This window comes from Mytilus edulis, chromosome 12, assembly GCF_963676685.1.
Source record: "Mytilus edulis chromosome 12, xbMytEdul2.2, whole genome shotgun sequence".
In the NCBI taxonomy this organism is placed as follows: Eukaryota; Metazoa; Mollusca; class Bivalvia; order Mytilida; family Mytilidae; genus Mytilus; species Mytilus edulis.
The window spans coordinates 65,813,418-65,840,451 of NC_092355.1; the positions used below are offsets into that span (position 1 = coordinate 65,813,418).

The 27,034-nt window shown below is 32.3% G+C and overlaps 1 protein-coding gene across 3 annotated transcripts in view; it reads left to right on the plus strand.

Annotated features, from left to right (window-relative positions):
* LOC139498943 (uncharacterized) overlaps window positions 1-26,290 on the plus strand; it is a 49,643-nt gene extending 23,353 nt beyond the window's left edge. The window contains exons 1-5 of one of the 3 annotated variants that reach the window (XM_071287532.1): window positions 5,807-6,003; window positions 7,288-7,348; window positions 9,412-10,163; window positions 23,396-23,654; window positions 25,550-26,290. In XM_071287532.1, coding sequence (XP_071143633.1) covers window positions 9,732-10,163; window positions 23,396-23,654; window positions 25,550-25,617 — 759 coding nt within the window. In that variant the 5' untranslated portion in view covers window positions 5,807-6,003; window positions 7,288-7,348; window positions 9,412-9,731 and the 3' untranslated portion in view covers window positions 25,618-26,290. Of the gene's footprint in view, window positions 1-5,806; window positions 6,004-7,287; window positions 7,349-9,411; window positions 10,164-19,864; window positions 19,941-23,395; window positions 23,655-25,549 lie in introns of those variants that run through there. The other 2 variants (XM_071287531.1, XM_071287533.1) reach the window with 2 other exon arrangements.
* The last annotated feature ends 744 nt before the right edge of the window (window positions 26,291-27,034 follow it).

The following is a 27,034-nucleotide window of genomic DNA, read 5'->3' on the forward strand; positions in this document are numbered from 1 at the left end:
TAAAAGTTTGTTTTTTTAAATTTATAGAGTGAAAATCTATAAAACTTTATATTTGTTTTTTCCAAATGATTTAATGAGAGACTGCTTTATTCGCAATCATATACTCTTAATAAAAAATGAAAACGACACTTTATAGCTTTTCTAGGTTTATTTTTATCAGGAACTTTCAACGTCAAATATTTGAAAGCAAAGTATATTAAGGAGCTGGAACAATAGAGAAGCTTTATAACCAAAGAGGATGTAAATCCTCTAGCTGAAGGCATCAAAGGTCAATTTTGCTTAAGGAAACTTAGTTTCTTTATAATTCTAAACTGAAAAACGGAAAATTAAAGAAAATGCTTGTTATGAATTATTTCAGTTCAGAAGTACTTACTACTGAACAGATCATGCCATCTGAATTGTTGGTAATAAATACATTATGAAATATTAATATCCATCAGAACTAATTACAGCGGTAATTGGTCGTTTTACATCATTAGCCGTACAGGTTTGTCAAAATATTGAAAAGTAGTAATCTAAACATCATTTAAATACGTTTAAAAAAATTGAATCCATTAAATGCACAAAAAACAAACGTTTTATTTACGTGCAGCGATAATAAATCTATACTCCTTCATTATAAAGTAATTATAACTTTTTTTATCAATATTTCAACATTTTCTGCAAAAGGAAATTACTGTTCCAAGTCAGAAATATGATTTTGTTGTTTTTCATTCGCTTGATGTGTTTGAGCTTTTGATATTGCAATTTTAAGATATTTCCAATTTGAATTTTCGTTGGAGTTTGATATTTTTAATGTTTTACTATTTGCAGGATATTTTCAATACCAAAATATGGTTTTAAAAAATCACACTTTCTGCTGCAAAAAGTAAAATCACAAAAATACTGAATTAAGAGGAAAATCAATTCGGAAAGTCCATAATCACATGGCAAAATCAAATAACAAAACGCATCAAAAACGAATGGACAAGAACTGTCACATTCCTGACTTGGTACAGACATTTTCAAATGTAGAAAATGGTGGATTAAACCTGGTTCTATAGCGCTAACCCTCTCACTTTAATGACAGTCTCATCACAGCACATGTGTGTGATGAATATACCTGTCAAGTTGATACTATACCTCAGAGCTTACATTGACCGTTTCCCTAGAATTATTTTTTTTTAGGATTATTGTCTACAAAAACGAGTTTCTAGTAAATAGTGTTAACCGTTGCAGAATATCCATGAATATGCCAATGATATGTCGTGTGGTTTTCTGCGTTGTGACAGAACCTAGTTGTTAATAGTTCTGTGAAGGGACCACTTAAGTTCATCCCCGAGTTTTGAGAGGTTCGTGTTGCTCAACATGTAGTATGTAGTGTTTAGTGGATTGTTGGTTTTCTTTTCGTCTTTTTCTTATTGCCATGATTTATTGATTTCAATTGCCATATTTTCTTCTTTTTTAGCATAAATAGCATGCAAACTTATCCTAACGTTTTATCTATTGATCAATCATATTTGACCCACACAAACGAACTTCTGTGTCAAAATAATGTTTATTTTAGTTTCTCTAAAAGCCTTGAAATAAGACATCATACACTTTCGATTTCGATGAAGATTAATGGAAAATTATCATGCATTTGCTAAATAAATCTAATTTAAGGTGGTACCTAACACTACAGAGAGATAACTCTGTAATATCAGCTAAACGTTTTAATTACGTTGCGTTGTGAGAGCAATATAAAGCTTCTCAATGATCAAAATTAGTGTTTGTCAAACTGCTATATAACCAGTGTAATTTTTCTGATAAAACGCTTGGTTCGAATGTTTTCATTTTTTAATATTTTTGTTAAAGGTCAAAGTAAATACTTTGTAAAAAATTTATGAAAATTAAACGAGCCAAATTAATTTTAGTGAAAGTGTTGGTTACCACCTTAAAACCCCAATGAATGTCGTTCTGTTTTATTTCTTACACATTTAACATGTATGTACATTGCATATAGATATAAGAAGATGTTGGGTGAGTGTCAATGAGGCAACTCTCAAATCCAAGTCACAATTTGTTAAAGTAAACCATTGTAATTAACCAGTACGAACAAATTTCATAAACATGTAAAAAACAAGAATGTGTCCCCAGTACATAGATGCCCCAGGCTACTCGCACTATCATTTTCTATGTTCAGTGGAGCGTGAAATGGGATAAAAACTCTAATTTGACATAAACATTAGAAAGATCAAATCATACATTCATAAGGAACATGTGTATTAGGTTTCAAGTCGATTGGACGTCAACTTCATCACAAACTACCTTGACCAAAAACTTTAACATGAAGCGGGACAGACGAACGCACAGACGGGCGGATGCACAGACAAACGGACGAACGAACTAACGGAAGGACGCACAGACCAGAAAACATAATTCCCCTTTACTATCGTAGGTGGGACATAAAAATCTCTCTCAGGCAAACAACCCATAACTGAACAAAATAAGGGCATACATCCCAATGTTTAGATTTTCTTTTAAAAAAGCTAGATGTTAGTTAGGAAAAGAGGGAAAATGTTTGCAATTTAGAATTATGGCTATTTACATGATTATATTACAGTGTCGATGGTTTTTTTCGACAAGAATCTTATCGAAGTGCGAAAGAGACCTGAGATGGGATGAAGCTGAGAACACCTTCGAGGATAAAAGACCATTTCAAAGATAACGTAGGAAAATTTGTTTGAGTGAAATAGAAAATCAATATCGCATTTAATACAAGCTGCCTATAAAAAGCTTAATGGCATACTTTTAGGAATTTTTGATCCGTACTGCTCTTCAACTTCATACTTTGTTTGGCCTTTTTAAAAAAAAATTATTCGAGCGTCACTGGTGAGTCTTTTGTAGACAAAACGCGCGTCTGGCGTGACATAAAACTTTAACCCTGGTATCTATGATGACTTAAAATACATTTAAGCACAGAACAGTACATGAAAATCAGTTTATTTCTATTTCAAGGGATGTGGTCTCCTTTTCATATTCAAGACTATTAAATCTGAGATCAACTGGTTTGAACTATTCGTTCAGATAAAGCCCTACAAGACGTAATGTGTAATATAGTATCTGTCAGATGAATAAAGCTATACTCACTGAGGTTTCGTATTTTAAAAAAATTGAAAGGTTGAACTGCAGTGACAATATTCACTCAAGAAATGACGTGAATTAGACGTGGATCTTTGATTATGACAAGCATCAATTGGATTTCGTTGTTCATCATTAGCTGAAAGCATCTTTTCCCAGTTCACTTAATCAAGGATGTCAAATGAAAAGCGGAAACGACAAAGAGATGTCTTGATAAATATTGACAACAAGAAAACAAAACAACGTATGTACGGTGGCCATTATGTGTATACTTTTACGTCATTTGGTCTCTGGTGGAGAGTTATCTCATTGGCAATCATACCACATATTTCTATTTTTTTAAAAACACACTACTGTTGATTGACACGTTTTTGATATTGAATAAATACTCTGGGACGAATTTATTTTGAACTATGTAAGCGTAGTGACATATGATTATCAGCCATACACAACAACTGAAAAAATCCTGTGTTTCCGTGAACGACTCATGACGGTATTGTAGTTATCTGTGTTGGTTCTGACCATTACTATCTTATATTTAAATTAAAGGAATGTGCTATGATTGCCAATAAGACAGATATCCACCAAAGACAGTATGTGTCATTATAGTCTTCTGCAGTTTTACAGACAATACAAAGCTCTGAACAAACGTATATCACTAAATCGTAAATATTGTACAATCATGGCAGAAGAGAGTCTGTAAAATCGTGAATGGATTGAAAACTTGCTGCATTGCTTATTACTTAACAATGACTCTGAACCCTCTTTTCATCTGAAATCTATTATACATTTATTGGAAATAAATCATCATTACAAACAAAGTATCATCGCATAAGAGTCTATATATCATGAAAGGATATAAAATGTATGGAACAAAGAAAAGCCCTGAACAAACGTCCTCGAGCTCTATAAACGTATATCAATTATAAACATAAGAAATATAGATTCCTACACTGCAACAAGTGTATTACGATATTTCTCCACTCGAGACAGTTAAATTTTATTATTTAAAGCGCGAGGCTTGCCGAGCTCTTTAAATAACTAAAATTTAACTGTCGAGAGTGGAGAAATGTCGTAATACACGAGTTATAGTGTAGAAATCTGTTTCTCTAATGATTTTTATCCTTCTTTTTCAAAGATTTTCAGAAACTTGTGTTCTTTATATGCGACGTCATCAGGCATGGTCGCCTGTTTTCATGACGTCACAATAGGAAAATTCAGAAGAAAACAAAACATTTAGACGTCATAATCAAATTTCGACTAATCATTTGCCGAGAACAGATTTTTCACTAGTGAGGAGAAATATTTTTCTCACACTGGTCAGGAAATGTGAAAATAGCACAAAAATTAGAGAAATAAATTTTCAATATTTTTCAAAGGGTCATCGCTGAAGAGTGTCTATAACACAATGGACGGATTGAAACAAAATGCTGCAATCTTTATTGATTTAAAATGGCTATAAACACTCTTAACAACATACTTTTTCAAACAATTAGAAATTAATCGTCAATACTAACATATGTACCATTGAATACAAGTGTCTATGTATTATGAGATGCTTTAAAGATTGAGAAGTCTTCTACAATTTTAGGAACATCGTTGTCCGAGTGGGCTTAGTAGTCACGTACTACTGTAATCAATAGCCAGACAACACTGCGATTGTGAGTTCGAACCCCGATCGTTCGGGTGCACTCGACTCCAATTTAGGTAGCAATACACAGTTAGAAGTTTAGTTTCGCATTATGGCCCCTGTGAATTTTTTAAATATGAAAGTTTTTGTACAATAAAATTGATTTTTAGATAATTGAAGAATAATATAGCCTTCTTAGTGGGTTTATATGAACATTAAGATTGTTTTTAACATGTTTTATAGGCCATTTATATGATTGACAGTCCGTATTTTTCTATCCGTACCGTTCATAGGTCCATACATTATTGTAGTGTTTATCAACAAAGATTTTGCACTCGATCTTTTCAATTCAATTTTATGGAAAAACGAGCAGATAAGCATATGATTTTTTTGGGACCACTTGATAGATATAAACCTATGGATTCAGGAAAGGTATTACTGTAATTGATTGAAATTTTCCTTTAGACCAAATTTTTGAGACTTTTGTGACATGTTCACCCCCCTTTTTTGCTATATTTTGTATCTAAGAAATGCAGATTGTTGCCATGGTTACACCCAAAAGGGATTATATTTCACCCTTATGACCATTAGAAATCAAATCTATGGAAGATTCTCTTTCTATAAGTATATACATGCATTACACACATATAAAGCCTTCTTTGTTAGACAGGAGGGGAAAGAGGGTGTTTAAAAATTATGAGTGTCAATTTTAAGTTTTTTTCCTAACTGTGTATTGCTACCTTAATTGACTAGGATTGTCAGTTTTCCTATCGAAGGTCGGTGGTTTTCTCCGGGAACTCCGGATTCCTCCACCAATAAAAACAGGCCGCAACGAAAGAGTCCCAAAGCGGTGCTTTAAAGTAGCGTTAAAACACCAAAAATCAAATCAAATCTACAATTTTAAGGATCGCACAATAGCCCAAACAAACATCCACTTAATTACGTACAGTATATCTTTTATAAACATATTATAGGAAATAAATTGTCAATATTTTCAAACTTGTCATCGCAGAAGAGTATCTGTTAATCAATGCAAGGCGACAATAAAACATTAATTGTATTTATAAATACATTGATGATCAGAAATGTCTTCTGTTATACTAAAATAGACACATCGATTTGCTTAATTTAAAAGTGCCTTCAAAAGGACCATTTAATGACTTGATATATACCGGAATAAGTTGGGGTTCTACCAAAAGTAACTGTGCGTGTTTTAGTAACGATTTTCTTAACATTGGTGTAAATGCAAATAATAAATATTGTATCAGCAGGTAGGCTTTTATTGTTTTAACTACAGTATGGTGTTTAATGCTTTTACAATTCTATCGTTGTATAATTTAAAGTTTACATAAAATCTAAAACATGAAAACATATATTTTTGTAAGTTTAAGCTAATTGATTTCTTTATGTACTGCTATACGACTTTTAATTAGATTGTATTTTACCAATCGCACATTCAAATCTCATACATGTAAGAGAAACTGACAACGTCGAATTAGAATCAATAACGTCCAAAACAAAGTAGTGAACTGAATTTATAAGTACAAACTACACATTCACATACAAAAAAAATTGTAGTTGAAAGTTGCAGCCTTGGTCGCTGAAACATATAGATCGTACATTAAAATTAGTGTTAGTCCAATTGCGATCTCAGTGTAATATGACATGTAACATTTGTTCTGAATGGATGACGTATGTTTGTCAATTCCGTAGTTGATTGTTAAAGTCATTTATTGGCAACACCTTTGCACAATCACTGTTGGTGTTACTGAAATATTTGAAATGTTTAGTTTCGAACCTTAAACGAAGATTGTATAGAGACAGATTGAAGTTCTGTATTTGACAAGTTTTTTTTAACTTTGTTTGACAGTTTGCGAATAAACAGTTACAGGTATATTATAACATGGCTCAAATCACCATCCAAATAAAACAGTATTTGCAACCGTAATATTACCAGTTGTGGTTGGCAAACAAAACGGGCTGTTATTTGTTACTTCTGGCATTGTCCGAGACAAGGAAATGTGACACTAAATTGACATTTTTATTATTATCAATCAATTCCAGAAGGACTGCTTATCATACTCTGCGTTTCTTGACAAACTAGCCATTGGCAATTACAACCAGGAAGATATTGTCTTCAATTGTTATAACAATTAAAAATAGGTGAAAATCATTAAAAGACCTCCCACTCTGTAAATACAATTCATAATATACATAAAATTGAAACAAGAATTTTTGAATTCAAAATGGATGTTCTAAACAAAATGTTATTGGGAGATATTGACCCTTGATAAATAGATTACTTAGCTGTAGTAAAACTCTCAAATCCCATTAGTCAATTACTATATTGGTTAATCTATCTATTGTATATTGACTTTAAAATCTTAATTATAAAGACATTAATTGATGTCTATTGATACACTACAACCTGTTCAAATAAAAACATTGATTTGCATTTTCTTCTATTTATATCACGTGCTTCCGGTCTGTTAGAATCTAGATAAATCTGAAGAAAGTCACGATAAATCATTGAGAAAATAACTGAATGATTTCAGATGCATTGTTAACGGAAGTGAATGTTTTAAAGGAATCTGCCTGTTATCCATAAATCTACAGGTAAATTATGTTTTTACTTTTGGCATGATACTTTTGTAATGTTTAATTTTATAAGATTGGATTAAGATATGTGTTTGAATTCTGTAGAAAATAAGACACATTGTATAATTGTATAAGATTGGTAAAGAGATAGATATTTCAAAAAAAAGAGGGACGAAAGATACCAAAGGGACAGTCAAACTCATAAATCTAAAACAAACTGACAACGCCATGGCTAAAAATGAAAAAGACAAACAGAAAAACAATAGTACACACGACACAACATAGAAAACTAAAGAATAAACAACTCGAACCCCACCAAAAACTAGGGGTGATCTCAGGTGCTCCGGAACCTGTAAATGATAAGATGTATGTATCAATACAAAGTCGTATTTTCCTTGAGATAGTTGTAAAAATTTGTAAAAAGACGTTGGTACGAAAGCAAAAGAAGAACTATCATAATGCTTATAATACACCTCGTGTTGCTGTTTACTATCAACAGGATCAATGAATTATCTTAACGTAAACGGTACAATTTTGATATTTCAACGACTTTAAAATGTCTCTTCGTTGTTGCTCCAGGCAAAAAACGAGACAATAACACGTACATAAAGTAACAAACGTACAGATGCAGCATAATGTATACTAATATTTGTTTTAATTTTGTTTTTTATGTATAAAGCATACCTGCCAACATTTTAAAATACCCAGAGGGGTTGTTCGTGCAAGATGATTATCATAGTCCTATAAAACCTTTAACGGGGCCTTCACATTTTAATGTTGTTGATTTGCTTCGTTATACTTTTACAATCCTATACCCTTGGCAATTTATTGCTTTGTTTTACATTTTAGACAAAATAGTTCTTTCAAAATTTTCAGTTTGGAGCCTCCGTGGGGGGAAATCCCCCAACAAATAGTGACAGTTGGCAGATATGATAAAGTTCTTGTTTGTTCATTTAACAGCTATCAAATTATCTAAAACGTATCTGATAGCCTCGAAACTAAAATTTTAATTAAAATTAAAAAAAGTTAAACGAACATTTTGTATACTTGTATCGTGTTGTTTCAGAGACATTTATATACAAATACAATATAATACAAGTGCATATGAAAGCCTGGAACCAAAATTTTTAACAAACACCAGCTAAAGCACATGCAGGAACACCGTACCAATAGTTGTGTAGATAGTGTTTTTATTCGACAGCTTCATTATATACCTCAGTATCAAACTGTTATTCCTGATATTAGGCAGTAATTGTAATGACATTAATATAGAAGCTGAACTATTTTCTCTCATCAGTGAAAATCTTTTGATCAGGTATATGCTTCCGGCGTCATTTCTAATTAGATTTGCTATAGAAAGCATTAATTATGGTTAGTAGTTAAGGAATGCCGGGTTTTACATTCACTTTCCAAGTACATGTATTTACAAATTAAGTACATTCTTTATTTAGAGTAATTGTAACTTAAATATACATGCATATCTGAAGATCAGTGAAAATTGTGAAAGCGCCAGTAACGTAATGCCTTGAATTCATTGTTATCTTTATCATATCTGTTCTTATACATGTTATGAAATACATATATACAGTAACCAAGAAGATAAGATAGCTAATTCACGTGAATAATTGGCGTAATAATTAGCATCTTTTTCAAAGACATAATAAGAAATATAACAGTTGTTCTCTTTCCATTGGTTTATATAATAGATCGTTTTTATGGACTTATTCATTTTTTCAATGTATTCTTTTTATAATAACGGAATTTCGTCACCGCCAGACATTTTTCTAAAATGCAAGTTAAGTACCTTGTGTTATATTAACGTATATATGATTTTTTTCTTCTGAGACAAGTGCCTGTGGGGGGATATAAAAAACAATGGATGGGTTAAAATCAAGGTATACAGAAATGAAGACACCCTTATACATATGGCATGTAGGTTGGTCTCTAAAGACTCTATATGATATACCAATCTTTTAAAAACATAAGCCAAAAAATACATTGAAATAACAAATCAATACCTGGTTGTTGAGTTTATAATGTGAAATAATGAATAGTTAACTAATGCTGTCGTATGCTTTCAGGTGTGAATGTTGGATTACGTAATTCTGAACAGAAGATAATTTTGAATGGAATTCTGGGAAATTTAAAGCAAAAGAGAATAAAAGAAAGACCTTATGATCGTTACTACAGTGTAAAGTTATATTCTGTTTTCAGGTTTAAATATTGGATTACGTAACTCTGATCGGAAGATAGTTTTGAATGGAATTCTGGGAAATTCAACGCGAAAGTGAATAAAAGAAAGACCATATATGATTGTTGCTACAGTGTAAAGGTATGTTCTATTGGTATGGCAGCATAAACCAGCTAGTGATTTATTGTATAAAGATGAGGATTAAGCGAAATGAATGATCCATATGTCGAAGAGGCAATTAGCAGCATTTCAGGAAACGAAATTAATTCAAATGCTACAAATCATAAATTTTGCACTCTTAATGGCGGGAATTTTATCATTGGGAAGCATGAACACAAAATACTTCCTATATTCTCACGAAAATATACCCTTGATCAGGGCACCGCTCGGCAAGATTCTGTAGAAAGTGAAACGCCAACAAACAATGGGAAGTATAGTGATACTGTTTCGAAAGAAAATGATGTGAATTTAACACCCTTACCCAGGCGTGGCATTCTGAAAAATCAGACTTCCGAGCCAGCGTTAATAAATGTTGAATCCGAAAGTCCGAAACTACCAAGACATGCAAAATCAGACGGGGAATTGAATTCAAGGGTTCCGAAATATCGTCTTCATTTTCCAAACTTTAAACGGCGTAGAGACGTAAGTATTTGGTTATTATCAAATTCAATTATTTTTGCCACATACACTTTTGAGACGTAAGTATTTGGTTATTATCAAATTCAATTATTTTTGCCATATACACTTTTGAGACGTATAAGTATTTGGTTATTATCAAATTCAATTATTTTTTTGACATTTACACTTTTAAAAAAAAAAAGTTTGTGACAAACACAAAGTAAGAGGACAATATAACTAGAGTTCCCATATACATATACACAATTATCTATATTTGGGTAGATGTTCTCAAATAGAGAAGGCTGCATTATAAAATGGCAAAAGCTTCTTTGGTATAAAATGTTCTAGCTATATGCGACAGGTCGTGATTGAACTTCTTGACCTTTTTTAAGTCAACCATATAAAAACGTTGCTAAGCGCGTCACATAAAATGTATATGAATACATAAAATTCTTATCGAATCGCTGTTTCGGTCCATAACATAGAGAGGTATATGTGTGTGTCATTTATCGACTACTGTAGCATGTGGGTTTTTTTTATATTTGCCGCAGGACATAATCTATACTCGAGGTTTTTTGTGTTGTTCGTTGTTATATAAGTGGGAGACTAGCTATAAATCCATGTTAACCAAACATTTTCTATATTTAAGTTTTTGTTACTTCATTGGGGTGTAAAAGCGTTGACCGAAGTACATTTTTTATGAAGCGCGGAAGCGCATCATACCAAAAATGTGCGCACGGTCAACGCTTTTACAACCCTATGAAGTTACAAAAAGAAGCATTCAATACTTATAATTACATTTTTTAGCTATGATCATGAAAACACGAATTTTATAATTGTTTTATTTAATTCACCTGTGCACTTTATTGTGGGACCACGTTTTATCATGAATGGAAAGTTTTATTGCGTGATGCAATTGCTTTAGGAATAACACTTGATGTACAGGTAGCCAATCAGAATACAGTAATATGATGAAACATATAATGTAATTATAAGGAAATGCATGTAATAAGTCAGGACTATAACAGTTGTTGTCCATTCGCTTGATGTGTTTGAGCTTCAGATTTTGTCATTTGATAAGTGACTTTCCGATTTGAGAATTTTCCTAAGGCTTGTAATTTGTATTTTTCTTATTTTACCTCTTTAATATCTAATATTTTTGTCATTATACATGTATATGTGAAGTCTACAGTTCAGCCCCTTATTTCAACAGATTCACTTGTCCAACTTTCCTATTTAATTGAGTGTTAATTTGTTTTGTTTCTGATTTTGCATGAAATACTTGCCACTACACATGATCAAACAACCGTATAGTACGCCTACTTAAAGTTATATCTATTGATGACGAAAATGTTTGGAATAAAACTATTTGCTAGACGTATCCTTTTTTTATTTGATGAATGACCTCAAATTAACTGGATTTTCTTTCAAGTTAACAGAAATATTGGTCTATTAACTATTTCTTCATTACCGGAAATGATTCTGAAATTATGTAGGAAATCAAATTCCCTCAAAGGAGAATTTTTATATCAAACTTAATTGTGTCTATTAGCATCTACGAAGTATTTTAGTTGGAAATTATATTATGCGGGTAATTGAATATCATGGTTATGCTGATTTATGTAATTGTGTCATGCAGATAGACAAAAACGAGACCAAAGAGCAGAAAACATCCCAAATTATTAAACATACACGTTTCACATTTATAAGAATATGCTCGGTCTGTTTGAAGCTAGTAAGGGAGCTACCATTTGATTTTTATGGGGGGGCTAGGATGAAATTTGAAAAAAATAGGCAGGACAGGAGTTTTGAATAAAAAAAAAAGGCAGGATGAGACACTTGCAAAATAAAAAGTCAGGACGACAATTTAGGTAAAAAAAAGTTAGGATAAACTAAAGAAAAAAGGCAGGACCGAACAGAGTGAAAAATAAAAAGGCAGGACAGCGATTAACAGAAAGTCAGGACCCCCCCCCCCCCCCATAAAAATCAAATGGTAGCTCCCTAAAAAGACAAAAGAAAAAGATATTCAAATACACAGACAGGGAGGAAGTCAGAGCTGGTATATTCAGATTAATATTTAACTAGCCAAATTGATTGTAGTCAAGTAATACCGGATATATGAGTACCCTTTCTAACTAGGGACGGCTTCGTATTTATAAATCCCGAACAGACATATGTAATGATCACTCTCAACATAAGTATAGATTATCGGGTTTTTTATTCATTGATATCGTAAAATATCAGCCGCAAGCCACAATGTGAATTTTTTTGGCGAGTAAGCGCAGCGACCGAGCTAAAAAGTTTCGAGCCTATTATCTGTTTATCGTTCCATTACTGGTCTTTTTCCTCTTCCTAAGACAGTTTTACGCTTGATAACGTCTCCTTTCGCATTATGACGTCGCTGATAACTTTTCCTCTCTCATTGTGACGTCGCTGGTAATGCCAGGTCTCGTTTTGAAGCCTTGATACGAGAATAACCACTAGTGTCATATTACAGCAGTCAATGTCGTCGGTAAAAGTTAAGTTGATGTAACCTTGATTAATTTGAAAAAAAATGTACAAAATGCACCTCTTTTCAATGAATCATGTTCAATGTCAGAATAGAATTGACAATTGTAATGCAGAAATTATGTGTCACAGAGATTACAAACTCACCAAAGAGCATAACACAGCCTAAGACCACTAATGAGCCTTCAACACATGCATCGAGATAATCCCGCATCCGGAGTCGAGCTTTATCTTGCCCCTTATCTAGTTCAGTTAGAATGGACGTCATACAAAACTCCAGAACATATTTATATAATGAACTAGAATTTTAAAAAAACCTTCAAAACTGACTAAGGTCAGAGGCTCCTGACATGGAGACAGACGCAAAAATGCGACGGGATTAAACATGTTCTGTGATATCTCAACCCTCCCTTATCATGCTTATACTGTTAGCCAACAAAACACTGTTTTCATGAATTAACCAAAGAAGGGAACTAATTTTACGAAACTGTTAGATTTTTTCACAGAGTCTGTTTCAACATTTTATAGCGAATACTTTAACTGTGATCAAAATTGATTGTGAATTTGTTGAAGGCCGTACTTTGGCAGGATGATCATGATAATGGTGCACTTTTATAAAATTGTGAATTTAATGGAGAGTTGTCTCATTGGCACTCATACCACATCTTCGTATATCTATCGTGTATATTTATAATATATCGGTCATCTAAGTAAAATATCCACACGATGTGATGGAGTTTGTATGTATCCGTGAAACACCATGTTAACTCCTTTTCCGAGTTCCGTATTCCTAAGTAGATTTCTCTCTAGGCGTCTCTTGACATCTATTGCAAAAGTTAACCAAACAACAACTTGTGTGGGTGAAAGCTTTTAGCCGAATATATATAATGCATGTTGTGCACGAACATTAAAAAAACGATATTCTCATTTGATATTAAGTTTTAAAGACGGTTGAATTTATAAAACACTTTGATGTCGAACGTGAATACAATTTGATGAATTATTTTACCGACAAGCGTAAATAATGCCTTCATTTAAATTTAACTTCTGTTTGGAAGAATAATTATCTGTAATTCAAGTTCATAAAAACTTAATTATTAAAGCATTAAATTCCGTATTACTTGTTTATTGGTATAATTTGGAGTGATTTGGTGCATGATCTCTCATCGTAACTGTGCAATGTTTTATCGTAATATGCAAAAAAAATGTTAATTTACATTTTTAATTTGTTATTTATATACAATTCATGTTGTTTAATTTTTGCCATGGTATCACTTAGATTTAGGACGTATATTTGTTAACTTTAAATCCTTGTGATGTTTTTTGTGATATACATTTGGACATTGACTTGTCACTTTGGCAGAAGTATAATATTTTGATACGTTTCTTTCATACTTTTTTCTCGAATGGACGAGCGGCAGGGGGAATTAACAGCGTGAAATAAATGTTAAATGCAGAGAAGACGATTGTATGATGATGACTTGGAATCAGTAAAATAGATATAATGCAAACTTTGAATTTCATTGGGTTATATATGGGTTTGAATTGGTGGTCTGACTTTAGGTACAAGACAAACTTGTGGACTATAGACTGATGACGTGATTCTAATCAATGTATACACATGTACCACTAAAGCAAGGGATCGATGTCGTTAAGCTGCATCTCATCTGAAACCATACAAAGTCGGAAATATTTGTGATATGGTGTTTAAATGAAGTGTATGGTACTTCCTTAATTTGTCTTTCAATCAATCTTTTTTCTACAAAAAACGCCAATTTTTGAGAAAATAACCCAATTCAAAGACCGATATTGATACGTGTCTTATACGATTTCGCGCAATCTCAGTCGACGTACTGCCAGCGAGATGATTTAAAAACTCTTTGTTTCAACACTTGCCAAATAGTACCGCGATTTACACTAATATGTAATGTTAAAGGGAAGATTTCAATAATTTAAAAGGGGGGATTTCAGCAATATGACCTCATTTTATTAAAAAGCAGTAGTTGAAGTACATTTAAATTGTAATGGCATGTGGAAGCTCGGTCTTACATGTAAACTGGTGATTACTGTAGTGTGTTTGTTGATCTAAACTATCCTCGTGCTGCTCAATCTTTCATTGTTCGTTATTTTTCCCCATTTAGTCAGCAGTTGATTTGTTTATTCAGTCTCTATTTCTTTTATCATAGCATACAATCATTATAACCTTATCATTGCTATGGTTTTTTACACTGTAGTATCATGCGAATAGATTACCTGCTTCGAAAGTCGATAAAATTTTAAAAGCAATAAATCTTCCGTTAAGAAGATCTTAAAAACTGGTATAAGATTAATTCAGTTATTTAAGATACCTGCCATGTTCTAGTTTGTTACAGATATCTGAAACACAAAGCTATCAAGTTTATTGATTAATAACCCATTGATTTTTGTCATACCATTAGAAAATGAATAGGTTTAATCAAAAACAGTTTAATTATTAAACTCACTGATCTTAGAGTACTAAATTCTTTGTCTTTTCAATAATTAAAAATAGTGGTAAATGGATTGTGTCGTAAGGATGTTTATTTTGTTGGAGTTTTCCAGGCATAGTGGTTCCTATGTAAATAGGGTTACCAATTGATATAGTGGGTGCGTGCATCATTTTATATATTTGAGTATCTGATTCAACTCCCAATAAACAAGAATGTGTCGATAGTACACGGATGCCCCACTCGCACTATCATTTTACACGTTCAGTGGACCCTGACATTGGGGGTCAATACTTCAATTTGGCATTAAAATTAGAAGGATCATATTATAGGGAACATGTGTACTAAGTTTCAAGTTGATTGGACTTCAACTTCATCAAAAACTACCTTGACCAAAAACTTTAACCAAAACTTTAAACTGAGGTTCGTACTATCTTTTTCTTTGTTCAGTGGACCATGAAATGGGGGTCAAAACTTTAATTTGGCATTAAAATTAGAAAGATCATATCATGGGGAACATTTGAACTAAGTTTCAAGTTGATTGAATTTCAACTTCATCAAAAACTAAATGTACCTTGACCAAAAACTTTAACCTGAAGCGGGACGAACGGACGAACGGACGCACAGACCAGATAACATAATGCCCCTCTACTATAGTAGGTTGGGCATTTAAATAGCCCAACATTAGACAACAGTCAGAGTTGGACAGTATTTCACAATTGCACAAGTTTTTCACATAAGAACACATATTTAACAATAATTGTCCGTCGTTTATAATTTCGTGTCTGAATGAATGGTTAAAGGGTTTTATAGGAAATGTAAAGGGTAATTTCTGGATGGAGAAAATTTAATATTTGAATTTAAGAATTATGATTTTATCAAACTATAAAGAAAACTCATTTGCAAATCAACTTATAAGTTATGTACAGAATGAATAAATAAATGCGCCAATTAAAAGAAATGACAAATATTTACACAACTGCATACAGACATAATCAATATGTCATTACAACCCCTTTTTGCTTAAATTTTGGGCAACGGACACTTGTAATATTACGATAGGAGATTTGCTCTAAAAACACTATGGACATTGACACTTAACATTTTGATACACCTGTATTAAATTGACTGGACGATTTAACCTTCAGCCGTCTACTTTTAATTTCAATGAGTTGAGTAAATAAAATTAACATATATTTGTGGTATCTTACTCTACAGTGAAACAAAGAGCTTAGAGTTATAGACTGCCAAAGGAGACCCGATGGATTTTTATCAATAAACAACAGTTGGTTTATAGCATTAAAATTCGTTATATTGATGAACTAGGACCTCAGTCTAGAATTGAGAATGAATGAGAAACTAAGATATGTGTTTGAAATATGGGCGAAATAAAAGTCAGGACATATAATAAAAAGCTAAAATTTGATTCCCTGATTTTCAGATATCAAGGGAACACTGACCTGTGATGACTAAACGTCTTTAGAAATGTTACGTTGAGCTCTATATATAATACATTACTGTGCTATCAAATGATTTTTTAATCATAATGAACATTATTAAATTTAACAGTGCCAGGTCAAATCTAAAGGTCATAAGCTCGAATAAAATAAGCCGGAGGGGAGTCATAAGAAGCAAAAATTGTAAAAGCGCAATGTCCATTAGAAAAACCTGTAAACTTTGCAAATATCCTATGAAATGGCACAAACACCAAGGGCCGTAAACTTAATAGATACTATATATCAACATGAAAATATTTTGCTACGATATCAAAAAATCTTGTCTAATATATCCATGATTGACATTGTACATGTACATAGATTTCATCGAAAATCTTAGAAAATAGGGAAAAATCAATTTCAGTCTTTTGATTTTATTTTCTATGCACGCTTTTATTTACTAGCTATATAGCGTACCATTATAATATAAATTAATATTTATCAAAGTAACCTGAAACAAATACGATACATTTACCAAATTAATCTCAAATGTACAATGTAACACAATTGAATTCGAAGGTTAACCTACTTAATATCACAAATAAATCTCTTTTTTTGGTTTCAGGCTTAAATTGTATTATTTACGATCAGTAAAAGCTTATCATTGAGAAAATTCATGATCATTGTGATAAAAAGCTTGATTTTCAACCTACTTTTAACACAATAAAGATAACACTCGTGTCTATGTATCATAAGCCATACAAAAGTCAGCTGTTCGGAACAGGTCGCGTGGCTTGACGTGCTTTGTTGATTCATAACAAAGACCCAGAGATATATCTTATAAAATCTTATTTCTATCAGTTTACATGGGATTAAATGTAAAATTTACATTCAGCGATCAAAAGATTAAAATACCATTAAGATTCACTTTAATTTAAACCCAACTTAATCTAGCATAGCTGTTACAAATGAAAAGTTATATCATTTTTATTGGAAAAAAATGCTTAATTTGTTTAGTCGATAATAAAATTGAAAATGGAAATGGGGAATATATCAAAGAGACAGCAACCCGACAAAACAGCAGACAACAGCCGAAGGCCATCAATGGGTCTTAAATGCAGCGAGAAAATCCCGCACCTGGAGGTGGTCCTCAGCTGGACTTCTAAATAAAAATTGTGTTCTAGTTCAGTGAAAATAGACCTCACACTAAACTCTTAAACCTGAGACTTTTATACTAACGTAAGTATAATAGTCCCAGCTAAAATATATCTAAATGAACTAGAATTTAAAAAAAATATACAAACTAACAAAGACCAGAAAAATCGGTTTAAATGAAACATGAACTAGAATTTTACTATTTAGCATAGTGTTTCAAAATCAATTAGCTGAATGATTGATTGTACAATATATTAGAGGGTGGGATATAAAATCTATCTATTATTCAGAAAACCTGCTAAAAGGCATATATATTGCCATATTTCAGAACTGGAAGCAGGTGCAAATCATTTAATTATTTCGTGATGGTCGGAAAACAAAAATGGTCGAACCTTTTTGTTTCTGTCGTTTGTGGAAAGCGAGGGTAAACGAAGAAACAAAGTGAATAGCTGTTAATATCTTTCATAAGCCCATATTTTGTAATACATGTAAGCAAGTGCGTTTTATACTGTAAATACCAAAGTGCTTTTAGCAGTTTTCGTCCGTCTAATATAAGCCCACTGCGAAAATCAAGCAATTGATGTACACCTTACCACAGAAGGAAGTTAAACAGAGATAAAAAGAAGAAGCTCAGGATGAAGACAATCTTCTTCTTCTTCGTCTTCTTCTTCTTCTTCGTCGTCGTCGTCGTCGTCGTACCATTTAATAAGAGTCTTTCTTTGATTCCATTCATTTGGTTAGTTGATATAAGATTTCATAACAGGAAAAGTGCAGTCAGTAAAAACTTCTTGACCTTATTTTCTCTACGACAAAAACTATAAATATGTTTATTACACAACTATTCGTTTTTTATCTTTCGTTTTAAATTTCACACCTTGTTGCTTTAGACTTTAACCTGTAGTGCTTTACTGCTTTTTAAGAGAAATTGAAATGTTTGAAATGAGTCACGCGATCAACACGCACCGAGTCAAAGAAATGCTCTACTTTCTTCATTTTTAATCGATTGAATCTAATGACAAAATTAACAACTTTTTACAGGGATGATACATGTATATAGATATGCAGGTATGAACAATAAAAAAAGGTTAAAGAAGGAAATAACAATAGGATATATAACTATTTATGATTTAATGTCAATAATTAATATCGTGTCAACAAATGAACAACAGTAACTTATAGCATCAAATTATTATAATAATTAATTATTTAATAAATTAATTTTCCCATTAGACAAATATTTTCACAATTGCCATCCATTTACAAATACCATCAGATCTAAGGTCCACTGACCTAGCTAGTTTGGACACGGGGTTAAGTACGTTCTTGTGCGTTATTGAATCGAGTTTATCGCATCTTTCTAGATCTGTCGTTCAAAAAAATGTACGCAAGTCTTTGGCTGTCATTAGGTTGCAGTATTGATTGGAAATACAATCTAAAATGGTGTGTTTTAAATTTAGTATAGTCCCACGTGTGAATTTCATTTAAATTTGATGTTCTTGTTACTAATAAAAATGAATTGAAAACGAAACACAAAATGTTAAATAACTTCTAGCCAAATTATTAAAAAAAAAGAAATTCCTCGTTTTTTTCTTTCAAAAACATACATTTCTTTCAATAAATTAAGAATAATATATTTGAAAGAAAAAAAACAAGACCAATTCAAATTCATGACCATTATGAAAATCAAATTCCATATTCTCATCTCGGTCGTACATTGTACATGTACATGTAGCTGGAAGGTCTTCGACGACGACCTTGAAAGTTGTGACCTTACATGAAAATGTTATCCTCTAGTTTAAACAATACATTTTGTTCGCAACAGATTCACTAGCGATAGTAAAAACGCATTGATGATTTTTATTATAGAGCGAAACATATGTTATATCAGCTGGCGTTCAAGTCTTCCGGTAAAAATATAAACTGGCACGTTTTAATCACGCTTCGATCGACACGTGCAAATTAACTTCTCACTTTTTGATCTGATAGTAAAAGGAATACCTTTTATATTAATGCAATATTGATTTAAAAATCTTCGATGAAAAGCTGTTACCGTTATTTTGACGGAAGGCGAAATTTTCTTTATTATGCTTGTTTTTCAATGAACCATAAATTTTGCAGCGTATGTCCGGGGAACGCTTTGTTCGCTCATTTCTATTATTAAATAAAACATTATTTTAAATTGACTTTTTTCATTTATACTAGAGGGAAACATGGGATCGAGGGCAAACTTGATAGTGGTATGTAAATATGTTTTATAATTTATATGTTAAAAATATAAAATTGGATACGAAGACAGCTAAAATAATAATTTCATTCATAACCTAACATGAAATACTTGTAGTTACCTGCTTGTATTTGTGTATAAAACAATATATTTTGGAGAAAACACCAGAGTTTCATTCAGTTAATACTTCAGCCGTAGTATTTTTTTTTATTTTTTTTTGGGGGGGGGGGGGGGACATATATGTACATGTATAATATTATATGATCATTGTTAAATAAAATTAAATTTCGGTAACATGATACGATACAAGTTACTTGATATTATGAATGTGATATTTTAGAGAGAGAACTATAATTGATTGTTAAATAAAATTTAATTTCAGATTCTAATGTATTCACAACTTTTCAAAACAAAATGTAATTAAACGCTTAACGTATTGACTATAATGTATTTATACATGCACCTGTCTACTGCAAAGGTGACCGGACAGACGGAATGTGGGTGGGTGGTGATATTGAGACGCTAGGAGCAAGACAAGTAAAAGCCATATATTTGACTCCCTAGGGGCTTTCTCCCTGTTTCCTGCTATAAACCAACGGTGTCTTCAACCTATGCCAACATTTGATAAAAATATATTCAACCTATGCCTACAAACAAAATACAAAAGGTGTTGTTATAACAATTTTTAATTAATGAAAGGTAAAATACAGTCAGTATATTTAAGCATTAAATGTTACTCTTTTAAAATTCAGAAACAAAAATGAAGTGTTTGCAAAATTGAATTGTAGTTAAAATCATGATATATTTTTGTGAACTTGCCCCAGAGACTCAAGGATAACAACATGACACCATTTGATTATGCAGATGCAGCACCATATCGTATAGTATGACTTTTGAGAAATAAATACCTAAATATCAAAATGTTGGCATAGGTTGAATAAACCAAACCAACCTCTGGTATCTAACATGACTTTTTTGTATTTATATATCAAATAACTGAAGCAAAATAATATTAAAACGGTAATATAATATTTAAAGAGCGATTAAATCCCCTATTCATTTTTATACAAATTAATCAACAACATTATTATTTAACGTCCAGCTGCAGGTACAAATGTATAGTCACATCGTCCCTATCGATCACACCTGTTGTGTACATAATACACAAACTAGTTTGGAGCCATATTAAACCATTCAAAATCGAATATGTGTTGCATTTTCAACAATTAATATATTAATAATTAATTTACCAATTATCGCATTTTGCATTAAAATGTAATTCAGTTATAGATTATGTTCTATCTTTTAATCGGGATCGAGAGTTTTATTCTTACTTTCATGTTTTTAATGATTATTGAATGTTTTAAATAATATAATGTGTGTGTTATATTGGCTTCTATGAGGACATGAGATGAAGCTTGACGTAAGTTAGCATACTTTTATTCATATACATTTTAATTCAATGTTGGCTCTAATTCGGAAGAAATGTATAACAAAATAAAAAGAACTCTTAGGTAAATATAAAGTATTGATACTCAACAAGAAAACGATATCTTAGGTCAGAAACAGAATAATTGGGTCTTACGACATGATAAATATGAAAGGCTAGTACAAGTCTACGGTATAAAAATACTATTACAGGCTCGAAAAAAAATCAGGTTTCGATTTCAAATAATAGCTACCCCTCCTTTTTCATCCTCATTTACACTTGAAATTTATAGTAATTAATCTATAGTCTACTATATCAAGTTAATTATTACCATACCCATTTTTTTTTACCTGTAAAATATGTTTACAATGAAAGTAAAGGGACGACCGTTTGATAATCTGGAGGGAAAGGGGGCATGAAGATTTTTAAAATGCATAATCTGGCCTGGTAAGAATGGGAATGTATAACCTTGTCCTAGACTGAATGAAAATGGATATTTTATTTTTAATGCAGAATGCAAAGGTATACGAAAGTGAAAATAGATTAAAAAAAAACGGTGAATATTTTTTAGCCATAAGAAAAAAATACTTCTAACCTCACCTCCCAACTCCGCCCCCGCCTAAAAACCATCACCTCAAAATCAGACTGTGTTTATACATGTAAAACCATATTTCAAATTGAGAAATTGGAGCAAAGTTCTAACTTTATTTCATCGCTTTTGTCATTTAAGTGGTTTTCAAAGTAGCCAACAATTTGACACAAAACAAATTGAAGCGTATTCCTCAAAATATTTAATGTCAAAGGTTGATCCTTGAAGGTTATGTATATTTTTCTTACAAAAATGAAGGCTAATTCTGGAAAATAGTCAATGAATTAATGACAAAACTTCAGCCATTTGGTATATAATTGGTTACATATTTTGCAATTATTTACACAATTGAACAGATATATATTTGTTAGACAGGAGGAATTCAGTTATCATGTTTTGGTCAAGGTCAGTTGATTAATTGCCAATTTGATCCTTTATGAGTTAATCCCTTGCATCTTTTCAATCTGTTAGGAATTAGCATTTGCCTTCGAAATATATCATTGTTATCTTATTTGAAATTGAAACGTGAACGAGGTTACTTGTGAAGTCGTATTTCATTTGAAATACAACGCGTGTAAAAATACCATTGCTAAACAGTATCTGATTACAAATCAACACGACGGTACATCGTATATCTCTCGTAGCATGGCACATAGTTTTTAATATCCGCTTTTGACATCGAGAAAGATAGCGGCATAATATTTGATTCAGGTGCAGTGACCTATCTCTCCACACAACAATTAAACGAGATTTCTGCGTGATTTTCCTATTAAGCTGAAAGATGCTTACCTGTTTTTTTTTTAGTAAACTTGCTAGTATTCAGAAAAAATATAGTTTAAACATTAAGACTTATGTGTTGTCGAGTTAAGATAGATGTTTGGGTGTATTTTTTCCTCATAACAAGAAAACCAGGAAAACGATTTGATAATGCTGAAACTCGAACAAATACTGATAAAAAAGATATACCAATAGGACAATAGAAAAATCATAAGTTTAAGAAAATCCAACGACACCATGACATAAAAAATCCACGAAAAACAGCAGTCTATAAAACACAACATGGAACACTAGAGATCAAGCAAGACGCTGCCTACCAAAGATGGGTGTAGATCTCAAACGCTCATGTACATGTAGTATATTCGAAATCTTGTTAGCATGTGACGTCTATTAAATTGCTGATGAGATGAATTTTAAATGGTAAATTTAAACGCGGTGTAATTACAGTATTTGGTTGCCAAAATTAATCTTCGCCCTTGTTTTTCAACACTGTGTGATAGTGCCAATATCTTAATTGATGACTGAAGCTAATTTGTAATGTAAGTTATAACCAGTAATTGTTCTTAGCATTTTTTTTAAAGTTTTTTAAAAGCACCAGAGAGTGCAACATTTCAGCTTTCTGATATTTATAACGTTACATGATTGCATTGCAATGTGTTGTTGTCTTTTTCAGTCCTCACAAGAATTTGTCAATGCAGCATTCGAACCAGACGAAACAGTTCCGAAAGACTTTAAATTCCGGGATCTTGTTGAGCATGCGCTAAGACAGCAAAATGACGAATTTTTACATCCATTTGGACGCAGTAATCTTTACACATCAGTATTTCTAGGAGAAAAAACTAATTCTGATACCAATGGATCCAAACTTGCATTTTGGGGAATACTTTTATTGGTGCTTCTGGGAATAAGCGGTGGAATTATTTTCATGGCAGGTGCGTATCTATTTATGGCAAAAAAGCTTCCAGTAAGAAATGTTTCGTTCTATATTTTTATTGTTGTCATATATCAAAAACTGAAATCTATGTTATTCAACTGTAACATATTTCGCATCTTAAAGGTGTCATGGCTTGTATGCATAAAGTAACTTTAGTTAAGATTTTCAATCGTAAATCTAATGTATCGTAGGACATTCAGAAAAGTCCGTCCGTTCGGAACAGATCTGAACTTAAGTAGCGTTATGCATACGGGCCCTGTACCTATCCAATCTAATTAAAAACCGATCTCTCATCGCTCCTGTTTCTGATATGTCGCGTGGGAGATCTTACGAAACCCGCTTTGAGGTCACATGTGAGTGACCTCGTAGGTGTGTCTTTTTCGACCAATGAAATTGAGTCTTCCACGATCTTGGAAGTTTAACGTAAGGCAAAGGGATGTAACTCATTTTATTTACGACGAAATCGTCAGTCAAAATAATTCATAAAAATTTTTGATTGGCTTATTAATAGGTCGTCAACTCATTTGCATATCTTTATAAATTCATAACTTTTAGTTCACTCACATGTGACCTCAAAGCGGGTTTCGTTAGATCTCCCACGCGACATATCAGAAACAGGAGCGATGAGAGATCGGTTTTTAATTAGATTGCTACCTATCAAACTGTTAGTTTTTTTTTCAATTTTCACAATTTCCAAAATTCTCTATATATCGTAAGTTAAACTTTTATTTTCAAATTCAGAATTGTACATGTTCCACCTTTCAACATGCCAATATTAAAGTCTTGAAGTGTTGCATAACATTTCGAAAAGCAACTACATTTTACTACTAAAAAACCTAGGTAAACAACGGAGCGCACAATGATACAAACACTATTTTTGTTACGAAAGTACTACTTTTACCATAATAGTATCAACATTGTTTCTTTTAAATCTGAATGCTGTTTTTTTTTGAAAATTTATATGAAACAAAAGTGATCATTGAATCTTTTGCAAATAAACGCAACAGCAGTATACATGTGATCAAAAGTCATAAATCGATTAAGGAAAACAAATCCGGGGAAACATATGAACTACATGTATAAGAGGAAAAATAAGGAACAACAGGAACACTGAAGTGCAAAAAACAAAAAAACACGCTTACATACATAGAAACGAAATATTTGATAACAACTGCCATATTCTTGATCTGGTTTTGGACATTTAAAAAAAAACGGTGGGTTGAATCCGGTTTAATGACTAGCCAAACGTCTCGCTTTATGACAATGTTTAAAAATATATCGCTAATATGACAACACTACGTGATAGAAAGACAGCACAAACACAGGCATGTCTTAGAATAATTATTTATTGATATATTGGTATTTGTATGCCCCACCTACGATAGTAGATGTTTTCTAGTGTGTGCGTCCGTTCGTCCGTTCGTTCGTCCGTTTGTCCGTCTGTCCCGCTTCAAGTTAAAGTTTTTGGTAAAGGTAAATTTTGATGGAGTAGAAGTCCAACCAACTTGAAACTTAGTACACATGCTTCCTATGGTATGCTCTTTCTAATTTTAATGCCAAATTAGAATTTTTACCCAATTTTACGGCCCATTACACATAGAAAATGATAGTGCGAATGGGTCATCCGTGTACTTTGGACACATTCTTGTTTATTTTAATGTTAAAATAGTTTGCACGAAGTTCACGAACTATAAGCGAAAACAATAGATATGATAATTCGGTAGGCTCAGCTGATGAATATTCGTTGTGTTGCCTTCATACATCATGGGGTGTTTCATACGAAATTAATGCATACGACGGAACAAAACTGTCTGTCAGCCAATATATTTAAAGATCAGCGTTTTTATTCATTGACTATCTACTGTAAATATTCAACTATACTTTTCTTTTCAGAAATGCACGAGATAGAAAACTCACAAAATAGCACATCAAACGGCACAGGGCCATCTACAGCTGGGTAATTCAACGTTTGCGTTATCTCTTTACCGGAGAAAAAAATGAGTGCACAGGGACTGACTGAATCGGCCGAGGTTAAACTTTGGTTGCTTAATATATCAACTTATCTTGGAGAAATAATTGAACATACAGGACCGAACTTTTTTTAGCCACTTATTGGTATTTACTTTTTTATTATGACAACGAGGCAATACTAGTTCCGTCCAATAAATACGAGTTGTTTTGATCGATTGGCAGCTTTATAGATAAAATAAATAATATGGCATTTGAATTCATGTTCTTGAAGTCATATCTAAAAGTATCAAAATGTTATATATGGACAATGCCATATGCAAAACGTTACCTGTTTACTATGTTAGCCGAATACTACCGAGCTGTAACTATGTAACAACGTTACTTTGGTCTTGCAACCTGTTTTGTCACGTGGTTTCTGGAAGCATGGATGTTGATTGCCTTATAATAACTGAACAATATTTAGCATCACTCGGCAATCCTCGGTAGAATCCGGGAACGGAATCGGCCGAGTTGAGACGAATGTATTAAGCATGACAAAGATAGTTGTATTCTGCCTTAAGACATTTGATTAGACACGTTCAGCTTTGAGGGCTGATTATTATATATTTTTGAAATGCTCAGATTGTATAGTTTGCATAATAAATTTTGATTATTTTGTGTAAATTATTTTGTACTTCAAGCTTGAACTTTAGCGGTAAATATTTAAAAAAAAATGACACAATTCAACACGCTTGTACTGAAGTCGCTATTCAGACATAGGCATAGACATGTAGTTAAATACTAAAAACAATATGATGGCAAGATACATTCCAAAAAAATAAACTGTGTTTTGAAATGCTACAATTTCATTAAAAAAGGAAACAGAAAACAAAGCAAACATTATCATTATTAGTGCACGATACAAATTAACAATTTTAGGAGACGCTTCAACACAAGTTCAGTAGTGTGTTATTGTTTTAAACTGGTGTATGCATGTCCATCGACTACTAGTATATCAAACTAAACACCCACAGACTATCATGCAATTACATACATGTACGAAATGCACGCCGGGCTGCCATATGTAATCCAAATTAAATGTTCTTAAATGGTTTTGATTTCATGGAAAGACAGTCGGTACGTGTATAAATATAGGACGCCACAACCAGACAGACAATTAGCATTATGTTTGTAAATTCAGCTGCTAATAATTTGCATTTTAATGAAAGATAAATCTTATGTTTTCCCGTTTGAATGGATTTACATTACTAAATTTTGGGGGCGTTTATAGCTTGCTGTTCGGTGTGGGCCAAGGCTCCGTATTGAAGGCAGTACCTTGACCTATAATGTTTAACTTTTATAAATTTGGATGAAGAGTTGTCTCATTGGCACGCATGCCACATCTTCCTATATCTATATATCAACGGA